The following is a 26966-nucleotide window of genomic DNA, read 5'->3' as shown; positions in this document are numbered from 1 at the left end:
TTTTTTTTCCAATGCTAGGACTTTCCTATTTTTCTTTTGATGTCAGAATGAACATGAAAGTTCAATGAAGCAATCTTTCTTCTTCGGTTAATATATTTTGTGTTACTTAGCTTACTTGAAGTCAGTGAAGATCTCAGTACTGAATATAGGCACTAAAACTATTCATAAATTAAGTCAAAGCGCTGTGTGACTGACTTGCTTGTCATACCACATTAGTCTGGCTGTGTAAGTAGATTTATTGAGCAGATGAGCTGGAGCCTTCCATGACATTTAATTAGGTGTGGCACACATATTTTTTGTGGAAATCTTGTGTGTACAGTTTTATGTGAGTAGACACATTCGGGCTTGAATTCATAAAAGATCAACAGCTTCCTAATCAAAACTATTTTATTAGAAATTCAGTGTATACCCTGAAGTATCAGGCAGACTTACTGTGACAGAAAGGGGGCATTCATAGTTATTAAACAGAAGTGCAGGTAGTGGCTGGTGACATCCATTCTTGTATTGGAAACAAGTTTCATATAACCAGCTTTATTCAGCATTAATCTTATAGAACTATTGAATTTTGCTCATAAGAAGAGTAAACGTTAAATGCTTTGAAGACTTTAACATAGCTCATACAACTCTTCAGAGAATTCTAATGTATTAACTGTGTTAGTTCCTTTTCTTGTCGCTGCTACAAATACCAGACAAAAGCAGCTGAAAGAAGGGTGATTTCGGTTCTCAGTTTATGGGTACGGTCCATTGTAATGAGGAAGACATGACAAGAGCTTAATAAGATCACCCAGAATCCAGTCAGGAAACAGTGAATACTGATGCTCAGCTCACTTCTTTTCATTCTGCGGGGACCGTGGCACATGATAGTATCACCCATGTTCAGGATGGGTCTTACTGCCCAGCTAAGCCTTTCTGGAAATATCCTCAAAAGTACTCACAGAGGCGTGTTTTTGTCCAGTGGTGATTTTAAGTTGATAATGACGAGTGGCCACTACAGGCATAGATGTATATTCACACACACACACACACACACACACACACACACACACACACACATCATGGTTCTAAAACCTTTTTTGGGAAACAATTTGCAAGTATAGAACAAAACATTTTGTGTGTGTGTGACCATCTAAGAGTAAGTTGCTGAGATGATGCCATTCCAGTCCTACATACCCATAATGCCATCTATCAAATAAAAATATTAATATGAACACATAATGCCATGTAGTCATAAGACTCCATTTGAATTTTTCTTACTACTTCATTAATGTCCTTTATAGCAAATGGTACTAGTTTAAAATCATCTTTCATATATCTGTCATTCCTTCAGTCCTCATTTCTCAATCTTACTTCACATCATGAGGAACTCCAGGATTATAGGGCAACTTGTAGGGAGATGTTTCTTTCCCACTAGCCACACCTAAGTAGCCACACTGAGGCTTATATTAATTTTAAATGCTCTGACAATAGCTCGAGCTTGCTACTAACAAGCTCTTACAACTTAAGTTAACCCATTTCTAGTAATCTATGTGGCTTTACCTGTCCTCCGGCATGTCTGGCTCCCTCTGTGACTCCTGGCAGCTCCATTGACTCCGCCCTTCTTTCAGCATTCTCAGTTTGGCTGTCCCGCCTGTAGCAACTCTTATGTTAATGGCCATCTAGGTATTTTTCTTTTACAGTGTTTATTGAAATCTTTTACTTTTATTAATTGAATTGCTTGTTTCTGCTACTGATTTATGGAAGTTTTTAAAAGAAATTCGAGTAGTGAGTTTCTTGTTTACTTTCTCCATGTCTATGGTGTGCCTATTTATTTTTCTAATATGATCTTTAGTTGAGGAACTTCTTTGATCTTTCTCATTTGCTGCAAGCGCTCATCATAAATGGAATTTCTATGCAGAGTCTTTAATTCTCCCTCATGGTTTTCTCTTCTCAGGAACACACTTCCAGCTAGTGTGGCAGTCACCTGTCTTCTGTGTATTTTCTTCAACCACTAAGACCTCTGGTCTTTATTTAAAAAGCCTCATTTCTGATTGGCCTGTGGAGAAATTGCAGATACGCCAGGTTAAAAGGGGAAAGTATGCTGGACTCATGTCTGCATACTTCTCTCCCCTACAGAATTTGGACTCCTCAAATTCTACCTGTCAGTGTTGATATCCAGCATTTAAACGGTTGCTATCCATATTTGATCCTGGTTTATAGTTGTTTTAGCAGGATGATATGAGCTGTTTCCTTAGGGCCATAAGGAGACCCAAGGCCCAGGATTTGAATGTATAATTGTTTTACTTTATGTGCTCACTGTGTAGAGTTGGGTTATTATCACCCTAAATAATAGCTTTATTAATGTTACTTAATATTGCATTAGATTTTTTTCAGCCATATCCTACTATTGGCAAGAATTACACTTGTAAACATCCAAAAACTCTGCACACCTCCACCCGTTTGAATTGTGTGCTATTGAATCCATCTCTCCTAATACTAGTGCAGCATTCTTTGTTTTTAACAAAGCAATTTATTTATTCCATTTTAATGGGGCCATTTTGCCTCTTTTGAACACTTCAAGGCTTATTTATTTTCTCATTTTGTTGTTAAAATATCCAGTATTTTGACTTATTAGCACTGTAACAACTTTGAAAAGCATCACCACTGTTTTTTCTAATGGTAAGGAGCTAAAAGTTCCGTGCTTCAAGTAATGGAACATATAAAGTCAATTTTGTTGTCTGTACAAGAATAATTGGTTTGCTTTTTATTATTAATTTGGGAAACTATATACTACCCAAAATAGACATTAAATTTAGTTACATGGCATTTTTGTCACTCACAATAATTTACACAGTGTGAAACAGTTCCCAGTATCCTTATGACCTCACAGTCTTGCAAGATATAGATCCCTGCCCCCAATCAGAGGCCACTGGCTAGTTCACAGCTTACTGTTGTGACAGTGATCACTTTTTATTTCTAATTAACTTTTGATATAAAAATATAATGCACGCCTGGTGCTACAGAGGCCAGAAGATGGCATTGGATCTCCTCAGACTGGAGTTACAGACTGTTGTGAGCTGTCACATGGATGTAGAGAATGAGTCTGGGTCCTCCAGAAGTGCTGCTAGTGCTCTTAGCTGCTGTGCTGTCTCCAGCTCCAGCTCTAGTACAGTTGTATTTCATACTCCAATTTTGTTTGTGTTTTTATTCTAATTTTCTGTATTTTAAAGATTTATTTATGTATTTTGTATGTATGGGATCTTTGGAAGAGCAGCCAGTGCCTTTAACTGATGGACCATCTCTCTAGCCCCCAATTTTCAGTGTTTTAACATTCCAATTTTATCATTTATCTTCACATTCATTACTAATTCTGATACCCCAGTACAGAATCTACTTACATCCATTGTTGTGCTTCTTTTGGTTTTTTTTGAGGCAGGGTTTTTTCTGTGTTTTTCAGGGTTTTACCTGGCTGTCCCGGAACTCACTTTATAGACAGGTTGGCCTCACCTGCCTCTGCTTCCTGAGTGCTGGGATTAAAGGTGTGCGCCACCACCGCTCGGCCCATTGCTGTGCCTCTTTAGTCGTTCGTTTATTGGTTGTGGTGAACAGTAGAGCTTGGTTATTTGGCTTCAATCTTAGTCTTTCTCAGTATTCATGCTCCTACTCCCTACCACCTATCTATGACAGGCAAGCTTTTCCAATCTCTTTGTGGTAGGCGGCACTTTAAATGGTTTTGAGCAAGTTCAGGTGGCAGATGAAGACTGGAAAACTATGTGGCCATCTCTAGACGTGGGATACATCTTTGGCATTAGGCTTTCTAGAAGCCAGTTCATATTAGGAAACAAGATGAGTGCTCTGATTTACAGGGTCCCAAAAGTAAAACAGACTAATTGTACATGAGGAGTATCATTTGGCCTGGTGTCAAGATCAGAGAGACATATCCCTTGAGTCCATATAGAGAAGACACTATTGATTGACACCCTCAATAATACCTTTACTATAAATAGGACAGTAGTTTATGGGGTTGTTTTATGATGACCCTCAGGGTGGGCCAATTGCATAGTAAGTGCATTTCTAGGGAGACAAGACACTGTTTGGTTTCTGGTTCTGTGTCTGCTGTTCAGTCGTATGGTAAAACTGCGGGCTGGCAATTAGGTTGTCAGACTCTTCTTCAAATGAATTTTATTAGAAAGAATGGAACTGAAGTCAGGTGAATGTATGGAGGTGCTAGCTAAGCTCTCTCCCTCTGCAAGATGATTGTAGCCTAGAGCACAGGGTAAAGACTGCCTATTTGGGACAAAAAGAAAGCAAACTTAATGTACTTGCTATATAAGCAAAAACCATACAGAACAAAGCCCAAGCTTATTTGCATGCGTCAGAAAACACTCTTCTTTCTTTGTTTGATGCTAATATTGTACCTGCTCTCTAGAGCTCATCCTTCCTGCCTCCTTAGGAACAGTCCCACTGGTTACCCACTTCCCCCGGGCCCAGTGTCTTTCCTCTGCTTACTCCTTCTCTGTATTTTTATAAAGAAAACTCTATTTACCTGGCAGCCTCTTTCCTCCCTTTCTCATCTCACAAGGCTAAGTTTGAAATGTTGTTTACACTTGCTTTATTTGCTTTGCTTGCCATTATTTTAATCAATAACATAATAGTGAAGTAACACCCAATTTAAGAAGCAGTGTTATAGCTGGGTGGATCTCTCAGTTCAAGTCCAGCGTGGTCTACAAAGCGAGTTCTAGGATAGCTGGGGCTACACAGAAAAACCTTATCTTGAACCCTCCCTACCAAAAAAGGAGCAGTGTTATATTATTAAAAGTCCCATGAACCTTTTTTTTGAATGTATAGTCTTCTTCTCAAAAGTAACTGTCATCCTAAACTTGATTATTGTTCTGATACATTTCATTTTCATGTTTACTATGTTTGTGCAAATCTCTAAACAGTGTATGGCTGAACTTTTCAATTTGAGTCCTATATAAAGCTAGATAGAGTGGTATTTGTCTATAATTTCAGCACTCAGGAGGATGAGGCAGGAGGATCGCCATGAGTAGTTTGATGCCAGCATAGGATATAATGCAGAATTCTGACTAGGAAAAAGGAAGGGAGAGAGGAAGGAAACCAGTTTGAGTGCTATGTATGAGTCTCAAGTGTTCCAGAGACCGATCTTGTCAGCCTTTGAATTGTAGACATTATGACCAACTTTGTTCATTTACTGAAGTGTAACATACTGTGTTATCATGATCTATATCTTGTGACCTGAAAATATTGGAGAACAATGGTATACAGTATTTTTAAAATATCAGTAAAAAAAATACACTATATGTGTTCTTTCTAATCTTTTGAAGCTTTTTTTCTATGTAAACACAGGCAGGCTGGGTTTTGTTTTGTTTTTGCTGTTGTTGCTTGCTTGCTTTATTGATTCTACAGTATCCCATTATATGAATATATCACACTTGACCCATTTTTATTAATAGATATTTTATGGATGGCCTGTATGTTGGGAAGAGGGAGCCATACTAACTGTTCAGTGGTGTCAGGATAATTGAAAGCAAGGTGGTAGAAAGCTCTCAGATATGAAGAAGAGGTGATCTTCTCAGCTCCTGAAATACTGTAAATAAATGGCTGTTAACCATTGTCTAAAGCCTTGAATCAAAAAGTGATATGAAAAAAATCTCAAATATATGTGTCTGTTCACTTTGCTTGTAATTATACAGTGTGGACATAATACACAATCCTGTCTAGATAGTAGCTGAGGAATAGCTGCTGAGTTGATTGTATAGTCTCACTCAGATTCATAATCACCTGAAATGCACACTCTTGTAAATGCTTGATTTGGGTTGTTTATTTGAATAGTAATAGTGACACCTGCATTACAAAATGCCCAGATTGGGTGCTTAGCATGGTAGCACATACTTCTGATCCTAGTCCATGGGAAATAGAAGCAGGAAGATCAGGCTGTACATAATAATTCCAGGCCCAGGCTGGACTGCATGAGACTCTATCTTAAAAAAAATAGAGAGGGGAGGGAGGAAGAAGGATGGAAGGAAGAAAGGTTGGTTAAGAATCTAGATGCCAGTCAAGCTGTCTGAGTTCTGCATTTAGCTTCCCATGTGCTTTCTATTGACCTTAGATAAATCACTTAGCCTCTTGTGCTACAGTTTCCAGAGATGTGTAATGGTGATAAAAATCCCTATTTCACAGAGTTGTAAATAATAAATGAGCTAATATATGTAAAACAAGTTTAAATGAGAGATTGTGTATTATATATATCTTAAAACTGTGCCTGGCATATTATAAATGCTGTGCACTAGCTAATTTTAAAGCAACTGTTAAAAATTATTTTTGTATATGTGTTATAGTATGTGTATTGTATTATGTGTTAACACATATGGGTATGTATTCTACATGTGCTTGCAGGGACTAGAAGAAGGTATTGCCCGTTTTTCTTTATTGGTCTTCACCTTAATTTTTGAGACAGGTCCTCTCAAATGAATCTGAAATTCCCCCCTTTCAGCTAGGTTGATTAGCCAGCAAACATGGCATCTGCCTATATCCACTAACCAGTGCTAGGATTACAGGGTACATGGACTATGCCCAGATTTTACATGGGTACTGTGCATTTGAATTCAGATCCTCTTGCTTTTACAGCACATGCTCTTACCCAGTGGGTCACCTCACCAGTCCTGAAAGGATTTTGTTTCAAATCATGAACAATTGTTAAATTATTTCTCATATTTATCAGGCTCATTGGATTTTATTATCATTTAATACTTGTTGAGGTTCAGCATTTTAGGTTTACGCTGTGACTAGATTTACTTAATATGACTTTTTAAGTCTTGATGTATTTGGGAGAAGTTCCTCTTCTGTGTTGCTCTCAGTGATCTGTTTGATGGTTCAGACCTGACCTTTCCAGCCATGCAAACACATAAGTGTATTATGATCATTAGAATCTACTGTTTGTTGCCAGGGAGTGTGCTTTACACTTAGTGCAGCATCTTAGTAGGTGTGGAGGATTACTTTACCTATATTTTGATATTTTACTGACAGACCAACTTCCAGTTCATAATTTTGAGATTATGTGAATAGAGTCAAAAGTTACCAGATGAATAAGCAGTTTAGGAGAATTTACCAAGACAGTACATTTTGTTTCTGACCTTTGTTTTGAAAATTCACTAGTGTTGAAAAGTCAATGTGGAAACAAACTTTATAGAGTTGTTTGTATACAACTGGGAATGAGTTTATGGGATGGGCTGCCCTCTAACTTGCTAAAAAGCTGAAGATTGACAACCGCTTTCATACTGCATTATCTAGCTTGGCTTTTAGTTCCAAGAGAACTGTGTTCACAAATTGATGTGCTTTCCCTTTGGGGTTGGTATAAAAGCATTAAATTGTACTAAAATATTCATATGTGAGTGCATTTGGCTGAAAGCAATTGATGTTCTGACCCCAAGAGGATAAAGAGAAATGCTGTGTGGACCCGCAGTCCAGAAAACACCCTAAGCATGCTTCTTAAAAGGTAATTACAAAGCCTGCATGATCAAAGCCCTTACAGGGAAGCTTAAGTGACAGAGAGAAGGTACAGCATTTGTAGGTTGTGGTTTGCATGTATATGTTGTTAGGTTGTGCAGCTGCCAAAAGTTAGCAGTTCTATATATATCTTTGGTTTGTGTTCTCAGCTAAAATTTATCAGACTAATTTTTTGTTTACATTTATTCCAGAAGACTTGAATCAGTGGACTTTTTTTTTACCCGTTACCACTTTATTATTTAAAGTTAAACTATTTAAATTTTAGAAACTATTGTATACATGCCCCCCTTTTCTGCTTAAAAGCATGCTACTGAATGACAGATTGACATGTCTTGTACATAGTCAACCTAATTGTCAGCTGACATGAAAATCAATTAGCATAGATAGCAGATCTACTTTAGTCATCTTGATGTGGTTACTTGAAAGAAATGAAACTTCTGAATTTCCATTCTGCAAAACCAACACTGTATATTTTGGGGATCTTTCATACAAAAATGAATTTATGTTTCTGTGCATGGCATCAAGTTGATACGTATGCATTTGAATGTCAAAGAATATAAGACACTATACCAGATGGACATGTAAATCCGTTACAAGTGCCAGTGAATTTAGCACATGTAATTCAACACTTGGATTTACTTTGAGTTCAAAAAAATGAATAAAAAAATCTACGAAAAGAAAATGTTAAAGCTTAGTGTAGTGCCATATGCCTGTAAGAGGCTGAAGCAGGATTGCACACTAGGCCAATTTAGGATACGTAAATCCGGGCCACCTGTGTCATCAAGCAAGACCCATTCTCAAGAAACCAAAAAGAGAAAAAAAAAAAGTTAACTACTTAGTTTAACTGTATGTTAATATTAGACAAACAGTATTTTGGAAATAGTTTTTTGTCAGAGGACAACAGTATGTGTTCCATTTCCTTTGTTTGTTGTTTTTGAGACAACAGGGTCTCAATGTATTGCCTTGGTTGGCCTGGAGCTCACTATGGAGACCAGGCTGACTTTGAATGTCTGGTATTGGCCTTGAACTTATAGCAGTCATCCTGCCTCTACCCCTTCAGTGCTGCAATTACAGCCTAACCCATTTCCTTAAAAAAAAAAAAATATGAGATTATTTTAGAGCAGTGGTTCTAAACCTGTAGGTAGCAACCCCAACAGGGGTCTCTTATCAGATATTTACATTATGATTCATAACAGTAGCAAAGTCACAGTTATGAAGTAACAATGAAATCATTTTATGGTTGGGGTCACCACAACATGAGGAACTGTATTAAAGGGTCTTAGCATTGGGAAGGCTGAGAACCAGTGTTATAGAGAGAAGCTCTCTGGTTAGGTTAGATGCATCAGTGATTTAATGTATTCCTCCTGATGTTGCCTTTCTCCATAGTATAAGCTGAATTCCATTCCCTTTAACTTTAAGAAGATGCTTAAAAAAGGATTTGTGTAATTCCAACTGACCTTCCCAACTCAGGTTGCTTGTTTGAAACATGTACATTTTAGGATCAGAGATATGGCTTAGTGGTTAAAGGACTTGCCACCAAATCTGTTGACCTGAGTTTGATCTCAAAACCCATGGTGGAACAACGGAACCAGCTCCCCAAAGTTGTCCTCTGACCTCCACACAAATAGGATTGTGAAATTATGTTTTTAAAATACAGTTTTTAAAGCAATTATAGATTTACAGAAAAGTTGACAAGACAGTACAGAGAATTCCTCTGAGTACTATACCCAACTTCTCCTGTTGTTACTGCATGTGAAGTGTTTTCAAAGGATAATAAAACCAGAAATTCTCGCATTTAGCTTTGTAATTATTGTGTTAGTGCGCGTTTGTGTGTGCATGGTGCACATGTGGAGAGGTCAGAGGACAATTTTAGGTTTGGTTCTCTTCTTTCAACTTACATGGGGCATGTATGGGGTTTGAACTTAGGTTGTTGGACTTGTGTGGAAACTGCCTTTACTCTGAGTCATCTTGATGGACCACACTAAGGTTTATTTTTCTTTTTCTATTTTTCATGTATATATGTGTCTGGTGGGGGGCAGGGCACATGTGTGTAGGTGCAAGTGCCCATCAAGACCCAATGTTGATGTCAGAAATTATTCTCTATAACACTTACTTTAGTCATTGAAGCAGAATCTCCCAATCAGATTCAGAGCTTGTCTGTGAGACTAGTTCCAGTAGCCAGCTTGTTCTGAGGATCCCTGCCACTGTCTCCTGGGCTGAAGTTACAGGTGGGCCATCATGTCCACCTGGCATTTGCATGGGTTTTTAGAGATCCAAACTAGTTCTCATGCTTATAAGGCAAGTGCTTTAATTGCTGGGCCATTCCCCATTTTCCCGAATTAAAGTTTTTGAAGGTGGAAAATTGTATGAAAGTTTCAGGAGGATAGCTTTCTTTTTAAGGATTATTTGTTATTGTTGTGTCTGTGTATAGTGTGTTATGTGGGAATATACCACAACTCGCATGTGGAGGTCAGAGGGCAACTTTCTGGAATTGGTTTTATCCCGCTGCTACTGTTGTCACTTGTAGGTGTAGACCTAGGAATGGAAGTGCTGAGTCACACTGTGTGTAACTTTTGCAAAGCTGCCAAACTGTTTCCTCCAGTTGTGACTGTTCAGTGCTATTTTATAGAAATTGTCTGAGCATTAATAGATTAAGCATCAAGAAAGCCTTTGTTACCTGGGCGTGGTGGCCCATACTTTTAATCCCATCAGTCAGGAGGCAGAGGCAGGTAGAGCTCTGAGTTCAAGTCCAGCCTGGTCTACAGAGTGAGTTCCAGGACAGCCAGGGCTATACAGAGAAACCCTGTGATGAAGAAAATCAAAGAAAATAAAGAAATCCTGCTTCTAGAAGTTTGGGGAGAAAGTAGTTTGGTAAGTGGAAAGAGTGCTACTGCTTGGAGGTTGGGGTTTGGGGTCCAATATCAGCTTTGTTTCCTGTAGCCTAGATTTATTTTTATTGATTAAAATATATGACATCGATGATCACAGTGGTTCTTTACAACTCTCAAATTCTACAGATAAGTAAATATTACATATTTTGACTTGGATCCATTAAGATATTTACTGATAATAATTTTGGTGATCAAAATAAACTTTATGTATGAACGTAATTTGAAAAGATTTGTAATAGACTTGATTTTGTGTCAGTATTTTATCTAAATATTCTGTGCCTTATATTCAAACATTTCAATATGAATTAACCACATGAGTGAATTTGGCCAAGTGTAGAAGGTCATATTTGGCTTTCTGTTATTTTAGGTATATAAAGTATATTCTCCAAATGGGAAAAAATGTGAATTAGTATAGAAACAAACTAAGTAAAGAAAAACTATTTCATTACAAAGTAATTAAATCATATTTCAATGTGAAAACATTTCCTTAAGGAAAACTTGTTTCAGATTCTATACATACTATGTAATTGAAATCTATAACTAAAAATACTACTAAAGGGGTCAAGGGCAAAATTTATTTCTTTTTTGTTCATATTTAATTTGTCAAACAGATTAATATCCATGTTTAAAGTAAAAATAAAAATAAAACCCATAAAAGTTTATATTTTGTGCCAGGCATGGTGTTATCACCCCAGCAACTTGGAAGGTGGCAGGGGTGTCGTGAGTTCATGACCAGTTTTCAACATTTCATAAGTAGGCTGCTTGTGCAGATGATGTCAATTCCCTGAACCTCTTGGGAAAGAAAATGGGCTGTAAAAGACTATGGGGAATCTCTATCTATGGATAGATTTAGGGGTTTGGACAACCCGTGACTAAGAAGCCACGGCTATATATTCCCTAATAAGCACCAGGTCCATCTACTAAGTCACAGTACCCACTCATTGGCTTTGCTTCTAGATATTTATTTCCCTTTAATGGTTATCTGGGTTCAGGTACTGACTTCATTGATAGTTACCCAAAAAATATCAGCTAGTAACAGGTGTCATAAATTAAATAAATATCATTAACAGTAAAGATAGCAGTAACTTCAGAGTCTTGCCACTTCTGCGGGTCAGTCTCATCTGTCCTCATAAGTTTCAGGATTTTTCTCTATAGTAGGTATATTATTTGGGCTGGAGAGATGGCTCAGCGATTAAGAGCACTGTCTGCTCTGCCAAAGGTTCTGAATTCAATTCCCAGCAACCACATGGTGGCTCACAACCATCTGTAATGAGATCTGGTGCCCTCTTGAGGAAGAGACCTGGCCATTCATCCTCATCAACGTAGACCATGAAACCCAATGTGGACAAGTTCAACAGAACTGCCACATACAGGCTGCCCATTCACACTTCAGCATTGCCAGGGCATAACTTTCAATTCATTCAGATGTGTTATTTGCTGTAACTACAGGTGACTGATGACTCCACTTGAAGCATATTATGATACTGGAATCACTTTAGTCATGCACGGTATAGCAGAAAAAGAACCTAGCTTTTGAGAGAGTAGAGAAGGGTTGGTGTGTGTGGGGGGGGTGTGAATAGGGAGAGGGTAGCTAAAGGGTATGAAGTTTCCATTGTCAAAGACAACGAGTTCTAGAGATCTAATGCCCAGAATGATAGAGTACATTATAAAGAATCTTTTTCAGTGCTAGGAATGAAGCCCAGAGCTTTGCACATGTATATAAGTGTCTATGCCTGAGTTATACTCTGGCCCTAAGAGTTAATCATAAGTATTCAGTATCTGAAAAATAGAAGGGGGAAGGGGTGATGAAGTGAGACAATAAGTATGGTAACCAGCTGATTGTGGTAAACATTGCACAGTAGTACACATACCAAGGTGTTGCACTGTATACTTTCCACATTAAAAAAACTTTTCAGAATTGCCTCAATAAAGCTAGGAATAAAAAGCTTGCCTTTTACTAGGTATGTATAACTTCAGATAGCTCAGTAAACATGCCTAAGTCTCTGCTTTCTTTTTTATACAATGGAAATAGTTTCTTCCTTGTAAAGTTATTGTAGGTCAGTGAGATAATATAAAGAACAGTGTGAGTGCTGGCATTTCACCAGTAACACATTTGTGTGAGTGACATGCAGTCTTGAATCCTGGTCAGCCTTGAGGCTGTCTCGATACAGGAGTTAGCCTGATGAGAAAATCTTGGATGGGACAGAATTTCAGCTCTAAAGAGAGACTGAGTCCAACTTCCACTCATGTACAATGTGGCTTAGCCACAACCCTGCTTGACAGTTTTGTCATATAGCAGAGGGCTGCTTGAGAAAAGAGCCACAATTGTCTTTGTGTTTTGGAGTCTCTTCCATAAAGGAGTCTTAAACACAACTTAGCAAACACAGAAAATAGTTTGGTTTTTAAAAATGAACAGCAGGATGAAATATAGCAATGTTAATGCATAGGAGGCTTGCAGTAATTAGAAAATATGGCTCGGTCAATCTGTTCCTCAAAGAGGCATTTATTATTTGCGGAGATAAGTTCATTTCTTTCCTCACCTGGCACATGTCCTTTGTTGTGTTTAGCTGTAACAGTGGATGTTTGGGTTCTGCCTCCAGCCTTTTGAGTAAAGAGGGTTGAAGTTATTTGCTCTTCTGCAGAGCTCTTGTCTCAGGCAACATGAGGATTTGGGCTTTGAGTGCATAACATTGACTCTCTGAACTTACTTAATAAGAACTATATGATGTGTTTTAATTTTTTTCCTTTGGCAAGATGTAGTTTGTCATGTTCTGTCCTCCAACTTTATCTAGAGAGATAGTATTGGTAGAAAACAGTTTTAAAACTTGATTAAATTTTAGAGTAGAAACAATACTGAATTAGTTTTTTTGCTCTGAATGGTCCAGATATAACCACTCTGCTTATATTCATATTTCACATGAACAAAAAAGTAAATGTTTAAATTTCTCCATTTGCCATTGTTTAAAGTAAGGCAGACTGAAGTTACTCCAGGCAGACCCTTGTCCCAATTCCAAAAAAAAAAAAGAATTCATGAGTTCATGTTGTAAACTAATTTAATTTCAGCTTTGTGTGTGTGTATATATAAACAGGTTTTTTTATGTATGCAGTGTTAAGGATTTGCATCAGAGTTCATCCCAACTTCTTGCTGCACTGTTGAGGAATTTAGACATTCTAATTTAACTGACTAATACATTTGTAGCCATCCCTCTAGCCAATTACCATACATTGTGCTACCCTCTGCCCTTTTTGGTGTTCCATTCCAGATATTTTTAAAATTTCCATGAAATGCAGATGATTTAGGTTCTTATTTAGAGGGCATAAGGTTTTGAGGGTAGTTGTTCAGGTGCCTCTAGAATATATATTATTACTAGGAAATAAGATTTACTAGTTGGAGAATTGCTTTTTAGAGTATAAACTTCCTGTATTAAGCCAGTATATGTTTTTCCACTTTTGGTTTACCCACAGTGATCCCTGTTACCAGAGTTCTCATACATCTTTGTTGGTTAGTTGAGACTCCACTGGCACCTCTAGTTGGCTCCCACCATGTGTTGCTGTTCCTCTGCTGTATGGCTAGCCTTCTTTTTAGAAGGAAGCCATCAGTTCTATCTCTCCCACACACCACAGTGTCCTAGTAGAGCTTATCAAAGGTTCCTCTTTAGTTTGTTCTGTGATTTTGAATTTGTAAGCCATGTGTGGATTTGGCCATTGAAAACGTGGTTAGTCTAAATTGAGATTATATTATTAAAATTAGTCTCAGTTGTTTCCTTTTACCATAACACAAGTGACTAAAATTCTTAAACATGTGGCTTACAAGATATCTATATTGAATATCTCTGTCTTAGGCTTAATAGCGTTAAGCTACAATCAGTGTTGTAAGTAGGAGACAGCTTTCCCTTTAGCCTCTGCACTCAGCTTCCCTGGAGGAGCAGTGCTCAGATTACATCCCTTAGAATTCCAGCTCGCGATCTGAATCACTGATATTAGTGCTACTGACTTCCTAAGGAAGCCAGACCTGACTGACCATTGTAGAGGACAGTGACCACATTGAACTCATCTGGATCATTAGATTTCTATGAAAGTACTAAGGTCTCCTTCAGTCAACATCACATGTACTGAGTTAGAACCATAAAAATGTGTGTGTGCTTAAAGGACACAGACTACAAAAGGGTAAAAACTGCTTCCTGCTCCTAAAGGCTGTCTACTTCTCAGTAGCCAATCAAGAAGTGAAGGTTTACACAAGATACCAGAGCTGTCGCGTTCTTCTCTGCCCTTTTCCTTTATTATGAATTTGCTTAAGCTGCTTTGTTAGACTGTAAGCTTCTTGAGGACAAGGGCAGAGAACATATCTGCTTTATATTACCTGTAAGGTTTAACAACATCCACAATAGAAAAATTAGCTAACCAAACTGGGGAGACTTCAGTGGGTACAGAACCTGCTGTGCAAGATGAGGACCTGATTTCAAGCCCCAGCATCCATGTAAAGGCCCCAGTGCCAGGTGTGGAATTCTTCCCTTTAAGTTGTTGTTCAGGAAATCCCCCTGACACACACAAATAGTACCACTGTTCTTGGTTACCTGCCAGAACTTGATGTTACAACCCTGATGTGAAAGATAGCAAGCACGTACATGGGTCATATGACCTGGAGAAATAAATCAAGATAGTACTACTGATGTAGAAGCTTTCTCCCTACTGGCTAGTTCTTATAGTGTTGAAGGGAGCGATACAGACTGACAGGAGGAAAACCACCAACAGTCCTATCTGGTGAGCTACCTGTGAACTATAATAATGACTGACCTGCAAGATATGCACATTGGTATACAGAGGTGTCATGACTGTTGTGGGGTGAGGAGAGGGGTAATCAGCCACTTTAAGGCCCGCTCCATAGGATACAGCTCATGCCCTGATACTGTAAACTGGGTCAAAAACCCACGGCTGGGGAGACCATGGGTCCTGGAAGAAAAGCTACTACTGTTATTACTGAGTGGGTGTCAATTCAAATTATTTCTAGCTACTTAACCTTTAAACTCGCAAAATAGTGTATCTGTCTGTACTCACAGAATAGTGCATCTCTCAGCCCTCATCAGAAAAGCTTCTTTTTTGCAGTGGATGGTGGTTAAAGCAGAGACTCACAACAGCTCAAAATGCAGAGAATAAATGTCTGTAGATTGCTCAGTCCTAAATGAGATATAGCTCTGTCATACTTTCTATCCCCAAGGCTCAGGGAACATCACAGAAGAGGGGCCAGAAAGGTTGTTAGAGGCAGAGATTGGGAAAGACTGCTACAAAACAGTGTTTTCTGGCCATGACAGAGCTGTTGCATTCCTGAATTAACAGTGGCTGCGGGGTCTTGCACAAGATCAACCCACTCAAAATTACAGCATGGAGGGGGAGGGGTTCATCATGTCCCACCTCTACCTGAGGAGCTATTGGCAGTTGGTGGCTGTTGAGGGAGGGAGAATTAGAATTCTTCAGGGATAGGCCTCTGAGAGGCTACTCAGGCTCCAGTAGATGGTTCTGCAGGCAGCACTAAGTAAACTCTGTTAAAATAAAGAAAAAGAGAACATGTGGTTGGGAGGTTTGGGGGAGGAGGGTAGATGTGATCAAAATGTGTTATATGATCCTATGAGATACCCAAGGGATAAATTTAAAATATAGTAGAACACAAAATAAGCCATGTGAAACATTGCATACCTATAATGTCATGTTGAGGAGGTGGAGATAGGATGATCCTTGGGGTTTGCCAGCCAACCAGCCCAACCACATTGAAATTGAGCTTCAAGTTCAGTGAGAGACCCTGTCTCATAAAATAAAGTGGAGAAAGACTGAAGAAGACACCCGGTATTAGCCTCTAGGCTATGCAGTACACACATATGCACACAAAGTAGAGAAAAATCAGCTAACCATCACCACTGAACTCTTTCTTGTTCTGGTACACTTGCATATTTTATTATTTGCATCACAGGGCATTTTGGCTGCTCCTTTTAATTATAAAGTACCCTTCTCTCAAGTTCTTGTGCTGCCATCTGTTGGAAAATTATTGTAATAAAAGTGTAGATTACTAGTGACTGGCATAAGTGGTACCTTTCTCAGTGTACACCTGTTTAACTGTACATGGTAGTCCTGAGGCCACCCTAGGGTACTCCACTCAGATCACCAGTGAGATTAGAGAATTAAGGTTTGAACAGATTTCAGACTAAGAGATGGTACATTATTTTCTTGGGAAACCAGATACTGTGCTAAAGATGGAAACCTCAGCAATAATCCTAAGAATTGGGAATTGTTGGCATATCTGCAGATACTTGCAGGTATGGGAAAGGTACTGAATATTACTTTTAAAGGGGTCATTGGTTTCATTTTTAAGGTGTCTTACGTAGTCCGGGCCAACTTCAATCTCACCACGTAGCAAAGGATGGCCTTGAACTCCTGATCCTTGTGCCTCTGTCTCCCACATGCTGGAATCACGGGCATATGCCACCACACCCAGCTACTCAGTCATTTTCATGGGTCAAAACAGTAAGAGCCAAAGATATTAGTGCTAACACTCATGAATTAACACACTAAAATGTACCGGTGCTGAGTACAAAAGGTCACAACAGTTTCCAAACGGCCCTCCTAACGGAGACTCCCAGTGTTGAAGGGTTTGTATATATTCACTTCTAAATACAAACAATATATTTTGTAAAGAACTTTGAGGTTTAAAAGTGGAATGGAATGATCCAGAAAACTACACGAGCCTATGTGGAAATCTGAAGGACATTTTGGTCAAAAGACTCGTTGGCATCACTACCTTCGCAGGACAGGTGCTGCTGCATTGGACTTCTTAAGGACTCGGGGGGGGGGGCATTTCTCCCGTGTGCCCACGCAATATGGGGGAGGAGAATGTAACTACAGATTGTGAATATACTTATTTTCATGTTTAAAAAAAGAGTTGGGAATTGTTATGATACTAGTTTTGAGATGAGCAAGTGGCGCGGCATAGAGAGGTTAATAATTGGTTCTGGTCTGAACAGTCTCCAGAGCCTGGGTTTTTGACCCCAACAGTGCTCTTCTGTACACATCTGTGAGTAGCAGCCGAGACTTGGTGTTTCACTTACAGTCCATTGTGAATCCTCAGCCCCTGAGTTTTTTGCATGGACCTACAGGTGTAGTGTTTTAGTTTTAGTTTTTGTTTGGCATTTGAGAAAAGTAAAAGAATTAGTGCTTTCTTTGGGCCATGTTTATTGGTGCCATCTCTCTCACACACATCACTTTGGTCCTTCTTCTATCTCGTGACTTTACTTCTTCCCTGCAGGGTAAACAACCCAAATTGCTACCAATATGGTGGGTCTGGTTTTGTGTTCATGTTCTTGTTGTCTCCCCCGCTCTGTCCCCCTTTCCTTCCCTCTCTCCTTCATTCTCTTTTTCCCCTCTCACCCTCCCTTTTCCTTTTCTCTTTCTACATTTACTAAAGCCCCCCTAGGATTAGCTTCAAGATGTCACCTCCTTCTTCCAGTATCTGTTTCTGTCTCTAATCCCACCTCGTTTTGAATCCTTAATTGCTGTTCTCCCCTCCAACATCTCTCATTTTCTCTCCCAGTTATTTCACTGATTTAGAAGGAAAGTGCCTCAGGGCAGGGATTGTCTTGTGCTGCGAAGCAGTATCTAAAGTGCTCCATAAATTAGCATCTGTAGAATTTTGTACATACTAATTATTATTGTTGAAATACAGAAAAATGCTTTCTAAAGCCAGAGGAAGCATCCTAGTATATTAGTCTAATTGCCTGAACATGTTTTTTAAAAGGAAAAAGACTATTTCTCTTCCTGCCTGAGAGCCATAGGCCTCAGTGCAGCCCAGATCCCCAACTCTCTCTCCCAAGGTCTTATTTCAGTGTGTTAAGACAACAAAATGAAGTCCCATTGGTCAGGAGGATCCCTTAGGTTGTTGATGTTGGTGGTCATAGATAGCCTGAAGCACCTGCCTTGAATTGGCTTTGGTTAACATTCTGTCGTCTCCTTGGTACATTTATGGTAAAAGGCAATGGGATTCATTCAAAAGAGGCAGAAGCTCAAGGTAGACATATTTATATTATGCTTGTATTTACTGCCAGGGTGAACTAGCATTTTGTTAGCATTTCATGCTAAAATGGAGCTTTTAAGATGTGTTGAATTTTAATGCAGACATGTATGTCAGGAAAACTCATTTATAATACTATTGATCTTTTCCAGTGTGTTGAGAATCTACATAGAAGAGTGATCAGGAAGAATAACTAGTGAGACACTTTCATCTGAATAATTTCTTTTAACATGATTACATCAGCAGGGTGTGGTAACATGCTGCAATCCAGCTGTGTAATTACTGGTGTACTCAGGACAGAACATGTATTAGCTGCTCATCTTTACTTTCTGTGGTAGACCTCTCATCCCAAGACACAAAATCTTTAGGCAAATAGCTCTCACTATCGGCAGGCTTGAGTAAAGGAGGCACACCTCCCATAGCACACTGACACTGTAGTTTTCTTCCCAACTCATTGTAATGGTCTCCTTATAATTAGGGAAAAGACTAGTACAGCTGGTTCAGAAAACAAGGTCAGCTCCTTTTAACTTGATTAACTCACCATGGAGACAAAACTGCCTCAAGTGTTGAGGCACTGTGCTGTTCTGGAAGCAGTTGGACATTTTATGCTCTTAAAGAGAAGACCTGTGGTTATGCTGCCAACATGCTAGAGGGGCTGCATCAGAGCTGAAGGCGCTCTCTTCCCATGGTATTCAGTTCTGGCTATTCTTGGGAGTATCCTGGAAGCTTCTGGAAAAGCACCCGTAGTCTAAGACGCCCAGGAGGGAAAGTGACCTATCTATGTCCTATACACCTAGATTTTATGAAATATCCCAACACTGGAGGACCATATTACTCCTATCCTAACTGAAATGCTCTCTGATACAATGGACAATTGTTAAACTAAATCATAAGCAATAGAAAAACAAGATGAGACCACTTGACACTGGCAGTGGCTTTGAAGTGTCTGCCTTGTAACAGAAGTCAGCATGGCAGAGCCACCTCCAGTGCTTTCTCCTTGTTACTCATCCAAAAGTAGTGACATTCTGGTTACATGGTCAATGCCCCTCCCTCCCAAGCCAGGGCATGCCAGCTTATGGGTGGGAAAAGGTTCTCAGTTGAAGTTTTAATTATACCTACTAGGCAAACTGGAGCAGCTGAGCTCTTGTAATTAAGTGCTTGTTAAATCACTCTTCCATGATGGTACTTTTAATTTTCAAACATTGGTACTTTAAAATTTTTAGATAAGGGGAGAGAGAGAACAGTAGTTGGCTATGATTTCCTTCTAATATTTGGGGATAGAGGGTCTAGAAGATGTGCAGATGACAATTATCACTCAGAAACACCCATTTGGGAGCCCTCGTGTTGGGTTCTGAAAGCCACACCAATACTTTCAAGAAGTGTGTTATTTTTTTATTCTGCATCTATTCGTCCATCTATCTGTGAACACAAGCATGCTTAGAACCTCTTCACACTAATTTGTATTTCTGGCTTTTATAAATAGGAAATTTAATAAGTAGATCCTAATTATCATTTTCACAAATATCCTTTTGTGAGAAGGCAAACAAGCAAAAAATATATTTTAATATGTTTGAATATGTTTGTATATGTTAATATTACAATGTGTGCATGTTGTGAATGGGTAGATACAACATATGTGAGCTGCACAGTTATACCAAAGTGAGTGCCATAGGTGCCAATATGAAACTGGGATGGTTGCTGTGAGATGCTGAGCAGTTTGGTGCATTGTAAATGTTCAGGATGTGTTTGTCTGTGTGTTTTTATACCACCACTACTGTAGGAACTCGCTAGAAAAAGAGAACTGTGATACAAAAGTTGAAGAAGAAAAGCATGACCTAAGTGTTACATGTTGGATAATTCATTTTGCATATCTTTTGCCTAAGATTTAAGTTACTAGTGGTATACACTCTATGAAGTATTTTATAGGGCTGGAGATGTAGCACATAGTTGGCAGAGTGATAACCTAGCATACATGAGGCTCTAGGTTCAAGTACAAGACTCCATAAACTATGTGTGGTGGTGGATGACTGTAATATCAGCAGCACTTGGGAAGAAGAGGCAAGACGATCAGAATTTCAAAGTCATCCCCAACTAGATAGTGAGTTTGAGACAGCCTGGGACACCTGAGACTCTGCCTCAAAAATGTTCTATAATATAAATGCATATTAATAATGTGGTCTCTTGTTTCAGGAACTTTATATTGCTGTTGGAATATCTGGAGCCATCCAACATTTGGCTGGGATGAAGGACAGCAAGGTAATAGTGTGCACTAATTAGAGTATTAAAAAAAAGCTTTCACATTTCTGTATACATAGAGTTAGAGTGTGAACTTGAACACTTTGCATTAACATAGATCTGGGAACTGAGAGATTGAAGCTGCTATGCCCTGTCTGAAGTGTACTGTTAGTGGGGAGGGTGGCTCATCACAAGGCACAGGTAAACCTAAGCTAAGCTTACTGTGTGCTGAGCCCTATCTGCTTGTGCCTCAGTTTCTTTGTATCCCAAATGTGGGTGTTAGGTAATTACCAGTATCCATTTCAGCCATGACAATCTGTGGGTAGAAGATGTGAGACTGAAGCAACTTAATAAGGTTCTGGTCCCTGAATCTCTTGTCATCTTCACTTAGTGCCCATCAGAACCACCCTCTTCTAGGTTGTTAGCAGTGTGTGTTAGAGTGCTGGGCAATCTTAATACCTTTGAAATTGTCAAAGATGTGCTGTGCAGTCAAAACACTTGATTTTAACTTACTACTTGAACTGCATTTGGAAGGCCTCTGGAATAACTATGAACATATATTTCAGAGTATGACATATTAACTCATGCATAATAATGTACAGTTTGAATTATGAACTTATCTTTCATGAAGGCAGAAATGCATCTGAAACCCTGCATTTATCCATTCAGATGGAAGCTGGGTATAAAAGATAATAAAACTTTTAACAGGCTTAAGTTCTAACTTGAAGAAATACATGCACTATCTCTTTGTAGCTTCTAAATGAATTGGTTCAGACCCAGTCAGATTTCACAGTTGGCTGGCAGGTTTCTTTACTAAGCTCTGAAAACAGCAGTGCCAGTGGAGAAAATGTGACTTATGCATTAATGCTCACACACGCACACACAAAACACACACACGACCTCTCTAATACCAGAAGCCTTAGAATATATATATTTTTAGCTAGACCAATTCAGATGTGTTTAAAATACTCCTCCAAAATAAACGATTATGTGTGCCAAGAAGATCCTGGTGAAAATTCCCCTCACCTGGCAACAGGACTAGTTGCTGAGGGAAGCAAAACAGACTTGATAGCGTAAGTCTAAGCAAGCCAGGAACAGCTGAAATACAGAGACCACAGTTAGGGAATAATCTGTGAGAATAAACTTCAATGGTGGCATCCTTTTACCCAGTCCACAGATACATAATTAGATGATTAAATGAATAAAAGGTAATCCAGCAGATGTGGTGACGCACACCTTCAATCCCACACCATGGAGGCTAAGGCAGGAAAACAGAAGTTCAAGGCTAGCCTGCTTTAAAGACCTTGATCCATTTAAAAAAAAAAAAAAAGGAAAATAAGTAGAAGGAAAAAAATATTTCAATTACAACTACTATTATCTCTCTCTTTTGTGGGGAGCCAATGATTTCTATTGATAGTTTTTGTTAAATTCTTGTTTGAATGGCCTAAATCTGATAATTGCATTGAACTGTAGTTTTTTATTTAGCATGATAGTATAGTGAATTGATTATTATAGCAAATTAGTCAATATGCTGAACTATATATGTAGTGATAAGGTTGAATACAATGTGTGTGTTTAAAACAGGAGGAGGAATACTGAGAATTCAAGAACAATTGCAGTGGGTTTTTGATCCTACTGCACGTACTGGCTTTGTGGGAGCCTAGGCAGTTTGGATGCTCACCTTACGAGACCTGGATAGAGGTGGGCAGTCCTTGGGCTTCCCACAGGTCAGGGAACCCTGATTGCTCTTCGAGCAGATGAGGGAGGGGGACTTGATCGGGGGAGGGGGAGGGAAATGGGAAGCGGTTGTGGGGACGAGGCAGAAATCCTTAATAAATAAATAAATTTAAAAAAAAAAGGAAAAAAAATAAAACAGGAGGAGGAAAAGCTTGAATTTACAAAGAGCAAACAATACTTTATCATAGCAGTTTTACAGTTGATAATTTAAGAATATTATTTTAGTAATCCAGAAAAGTATATCCATCCCACTCTTTTTTTAATATCATTGTGGTTCCTAGCCTATAGTTATGTGCTCACTCTTTTAAAGTAACTTTTATGTAGTGGGACGAAAAAGCTTTCAGATGATTAAACTGTCAAATGTTTGACTAGGTGGCCTCCAGGAGAATCGTTAACCGTCATCAATTAAATAAATCTCTGCTTCTAGCTGCGAAGCAGGATACACTTTCCCAGAAGAGGAGCATCAGTGAAGTCTGGGCCCTGTGAGGCATGTTTGTCCTCGCAAGTCTGGATTTGAGACTCACATGTGAAGCTCATGTACTGTCTCTGAGCTGACAACATCAAGGCCACACTGAGCTCCAGTCCCAGTTACTCTGACATGTTCAACTGTCCATTTCAGGAGCCCTGTAGGGGAATTAGACATGTTCTAAAGCCTTTATTTTAGGCCAGACTACATCAGAATAATACCAGTGGATTTCTCAAGATACAGTGACAGGTAGTTAGAAATTTATCTTTACCTTTAGAGATCTGAATTATTATAATTCACTATCCATTAAAATAATTTTACACTTGAGCCACAGCTCTAACTTTACTTAATTATAATGGTGTTTGAAACTATGGGAAATACCAAACAATTCTCTCTGCTCTTTAAGTAACTGCCACAACTTTCATATTTAAGAATGTATCTGTAGGAGGTAAGGCTAATCTTTGACACTTTTTATAGGAGACCCAGTAACTTGTTTTATTGCGTGTATTTGCTGCATACATAAGGACTTTTTAATTTTTTTAAGTTCTTTAATAGCAGGTTGACAAGATAGCTTTTTTTTTTTTGGTTTTTCGAGACAGGGTTTCTATGTAGCTTTTTGGAGCCTGTCCTGGAACTAGCTCTTGTAGACCAGGCTGGCCTCGAACTCCCAGTGATCCGCCTGCCTCTGCCTCCCGAGTGCTGGGATTAAAGGCGTGCACCACCACCCGGCAACAAGAAGCTTTTTATACTCAGAACAGATCCAGGATAAATAACAAGTAGAACAGAATAGAAACAAAAGTTTGCAAACACTGTGATTTGGGGGATGGATTAGTTACTATTTTATCTAAAAATCAAACCTTTTTTTCTTAAGAAAAAAATTTAAGGGGATAATAATTTTAAACTCTATACTCAAGATGGGCCACATGATGATATTTTACTATACTAAGTGGTGATATTTTGATAGTGGTAGCTATTTTACTACAGTACTACCCAAAACCTTTTTGTGTATACAGTGTTGGCATAGAAACTCCAAATTAGTCTTGACAGATATTTAAAGACTATTAGTGTATTGTAAGAAGGAACTTAAAAACAGAACCACCAATCAGTGTGCTGTTTTCACTTCACAGACAATTGTGGCTATTAACAAGGACCCAGAAGCTCCAATTTTCCAAGTGGCAGATTATGGGATAGTTGCAGATTTGTTTAAGGTAAGCTAGTCTTGAAAGGGATTGCTGTCACCAGCATTGCCATCCAGTGGGTTTTGTCAAAGATGAAATGATAGACAAAAATGTATTGTGCATCTGTATATATGCTATTAATTTATTACATAATTTTGTCATATTTAATATATAACAGCTTTGTGATGTTACTGTACAACACAGTTTTTTTTTCTTTTGAAGAAATCCGGATTATAAAATATCCACAGGACCCTTGGTATATCACACACCTAATCAGCATAGTGTAAAGTGACACCATAGGTAGAATCTCGGATCATATTTGATATATACACTACAGAAATGAGCATCAAGCTCTTCATTCAGGGATTGCTGAGGGTATGAGGGCTTTTTAGGGAAGAGTTGGCACTGAAGTCCTGTTCAGCTGGCTCAACAAGAATGTTCTGTTTATTGACTTTGAAAATTAAGAGCTTTCTCATGTGACAGGTTTAAAGAAGACATGTATGCATAGCCTCAATACAAAGTTGTTATCAAATACAGTTTCCAAATACTTCTTATCATTCAGTAAAGGGTTTTGTTTGCATTTATTTATTTGTTTGCTTGCTTTTGTTCATTTGTTTGTTTTTTGAAACAAACTTTGTAGACCTGGCTGGCCTGGAACTTGCTATGTAGACCAAGCTGGGCTTGAACTCAAGATCTGACTGCCTCTCCTTTCCAAGTGCTAGGATAAAAGATGATAGCACCATGCCCAACTTTATTCTGACTTTTGATAATTTCTTTAGATGTACAAATACTTTTAATTTTTATGAAGTCCAGTCTGTTTATCGTTTCCTTTCATTGCTTGTGCTTTTGTTATTGTATCTGAGAGTCAATGGCCAACCTAAAGTAATGAAGATTCACACTTAGGTTTTCTTCTAACAACTTCATGGTTATAGTCATTTATCTGTTTTGAATACATTTTTGTATATGGTGTTTGATAGGGGCCCCCATGTGTATGTCCATTTGCCCCGCACCCTCTATTGAAGAGACCATAGTGTTGGCATGGGTGGATTTGTTATGCCACCTGTCTTCCCACCACAGCCATTACACTCTCTGTTACCACTTGAACCTACAGTGTTTATCTCCATTGGCACGCTCTCTCTCTCTCTCTCCTCCCCTCTCTCTCTTTTAACCAGATTCCTTTTCTCTTCTAGAATGATGTTCTAAATTTTCCTAGGTTACAATGGTCTCTTCTTTCTTGAAAACTCCTAAATTTGGAGCATGTGTTACTGTTTCTGTCATTCTCCTACATCTGGTATAAGATGACCACATTTAGAGTATATTTCTAGTAACAGAATTGATCAAAAAACTCCATGTCAGTTTGTTGATTTTTAGTTTACACATAGAACTGTGCAGCCATCACTTAATTCCAGGACATTTTCATTACACTGAAGAGAAATCCCATACCCAGAGATGTCTCCACTCTAAGGGGAAGATGTTCATTATGTGTTTATGGCAGTAGACTGCTATCTTTTTAAATTCAAGACTCCTGATTTGCTCTTTCTGAGTAGGGCTGGCTGCCTCTGCAATGTCTAAAGGATATTAAAAATAAGAATCCAGGTTTTTCAATATGCCCTGGCCTTTACATTTAGCATTTCCCCTTACTGGGTCATATAGACTCCTTGTGAAGTCTGTTGTTGGTTTAGTGATGGCAAGAGAAATTCCCTTGACTCTTCTGTGGGTAGTTGGTTAGGGGACATTTTGTAGGGTGAACTTTATATATTCTAAATTTTTGGTCTCCTGGGGAAAGATGTTGTGCTCTGGCATGTTTTTTCATGAAACACACTGGTCCTGTGTGAGGCTCAAAGAACATGTCATCCCTGTGACTGGCATGAACTCTGAGCTTGTGGTACCTCCACTGAGGAAAACCAGGGGAAGTGGTGCCAGCACTTAGAGCTGCCCTGAGCAAATGCCTGCTGGCTCCGTGGTAAACACAGGCCTTTTAATAGGCTGGAGACAAAGTGACATTCGGAAGAAACAACATGTCTACAATTTCCTTAATAAATTTTGTAGGAACGCATTATTTCCACCTTGTGGAAATGTAGCTCTCTTAAATAATTGAGAGGCTGCATTTATCAGTAGAGCGGTCAGTGGAGATCTCTGTGAGCTAGGGCAGCTCACAGCCCTTTGAAAGACTGGGTAATTGATATTTTACACAGGCGACCCGGCTGGTGTTGAGAATTTCTGTGTGGCATCACAGTCTCACTGTCTGCTCTCCTCTGCTGTCCAAACGCTGCACTCTAGTTGCAGCCACTGACCTGACAGGGCCAAGGGTTGCAGTTAATTGTGTTTTAGATTGGGTGTCAGCCCAGTCATTCGCGCTTGCTGTGTTCTGTTGTCTGTGAACCAGCCACAGCACAGGCACACAATCTTGATTTTAGTGAAAGGCAATGATACTGAATTCAGTTCATTGGAATGTACCACGTAGTAGTAACAGATGTTAAGAAAGCCAACAGAACGTTTATGAAGTGTGCAATGAAAGAATGAAAGAGTCACCTGGTGGTGGTAGTGCAGGCCTTTAATCCTAGCACTTGGGAAGCAGAGGCTGGAGGATCTTTTTGAGGTCGAGGCCAGCCTGGTCAACAGAGCATGTTCTAGGACAGCCAGAGCAGTTACACAGAGAAACCCTGTCTCAAAAAACAATAAACAAACAAACAAATGGAAAAAACCCACACACACAAAAAAATGAAAGAGCAAGTGGTAGAGAAGTCTGACAGTTCTGAGCAGTGACACTGGTGTGCAGGCTTGAGGAGAGGCAGGTGCACGGCGAAGGAAGGAAGGATGCTGGGGAAATATGAAGGTAAAGGAGTCTTGATGCTCTCAGCCCCAGAGAGAAGAACTTAACCTCCTGCTAAGTATTTTTAGTG

The 26966-nt window shown here is 39.0% G+C and overlaps 1 protein-coding gene across 1 annotated transcript in view; it reads left to right on the top strand.

Annotated features, from left to right (window-relative positions):
- Etfa (electron transfer flavoprotein subunit alpha) overlaps positions 1–26966 on the top strand; it is a 66288-nt gene that overhangs the window by 38781 nt on the left and 541 nt on the right. Inside the window, exons 10-11 of the mRNA XM_041638547.1 lie at positions 20638–20703; positions 24013–24093. Of these exons, the coding sequence (XP_041494481.1) occupies positions 20638–20703; positions 24013–24093 (147 nt within the window). The remainder of the gene's footprint in view (positions 1–20637; positions 20704–24012; positions 24094–26966) is intronic.

Source organism: Microtus oregoni, unplaced genomic scaffold, assembly GCF_018167655.1.
Source record: "Microtus oregoni isolate MIOR12 unplaced genomic scaffold, Mior012 000055F_ref0000237, whole genome shotgun sequence".
Lineage (NCBI taxonomy): Eukaryota > Metazoa > Chordata > Mammalia > Rodentia > Cricetidae > Microtus > Microtus oregoni.
This window is presented reverse-complemented; position numbering and strand designations above follow the sequence as displayed.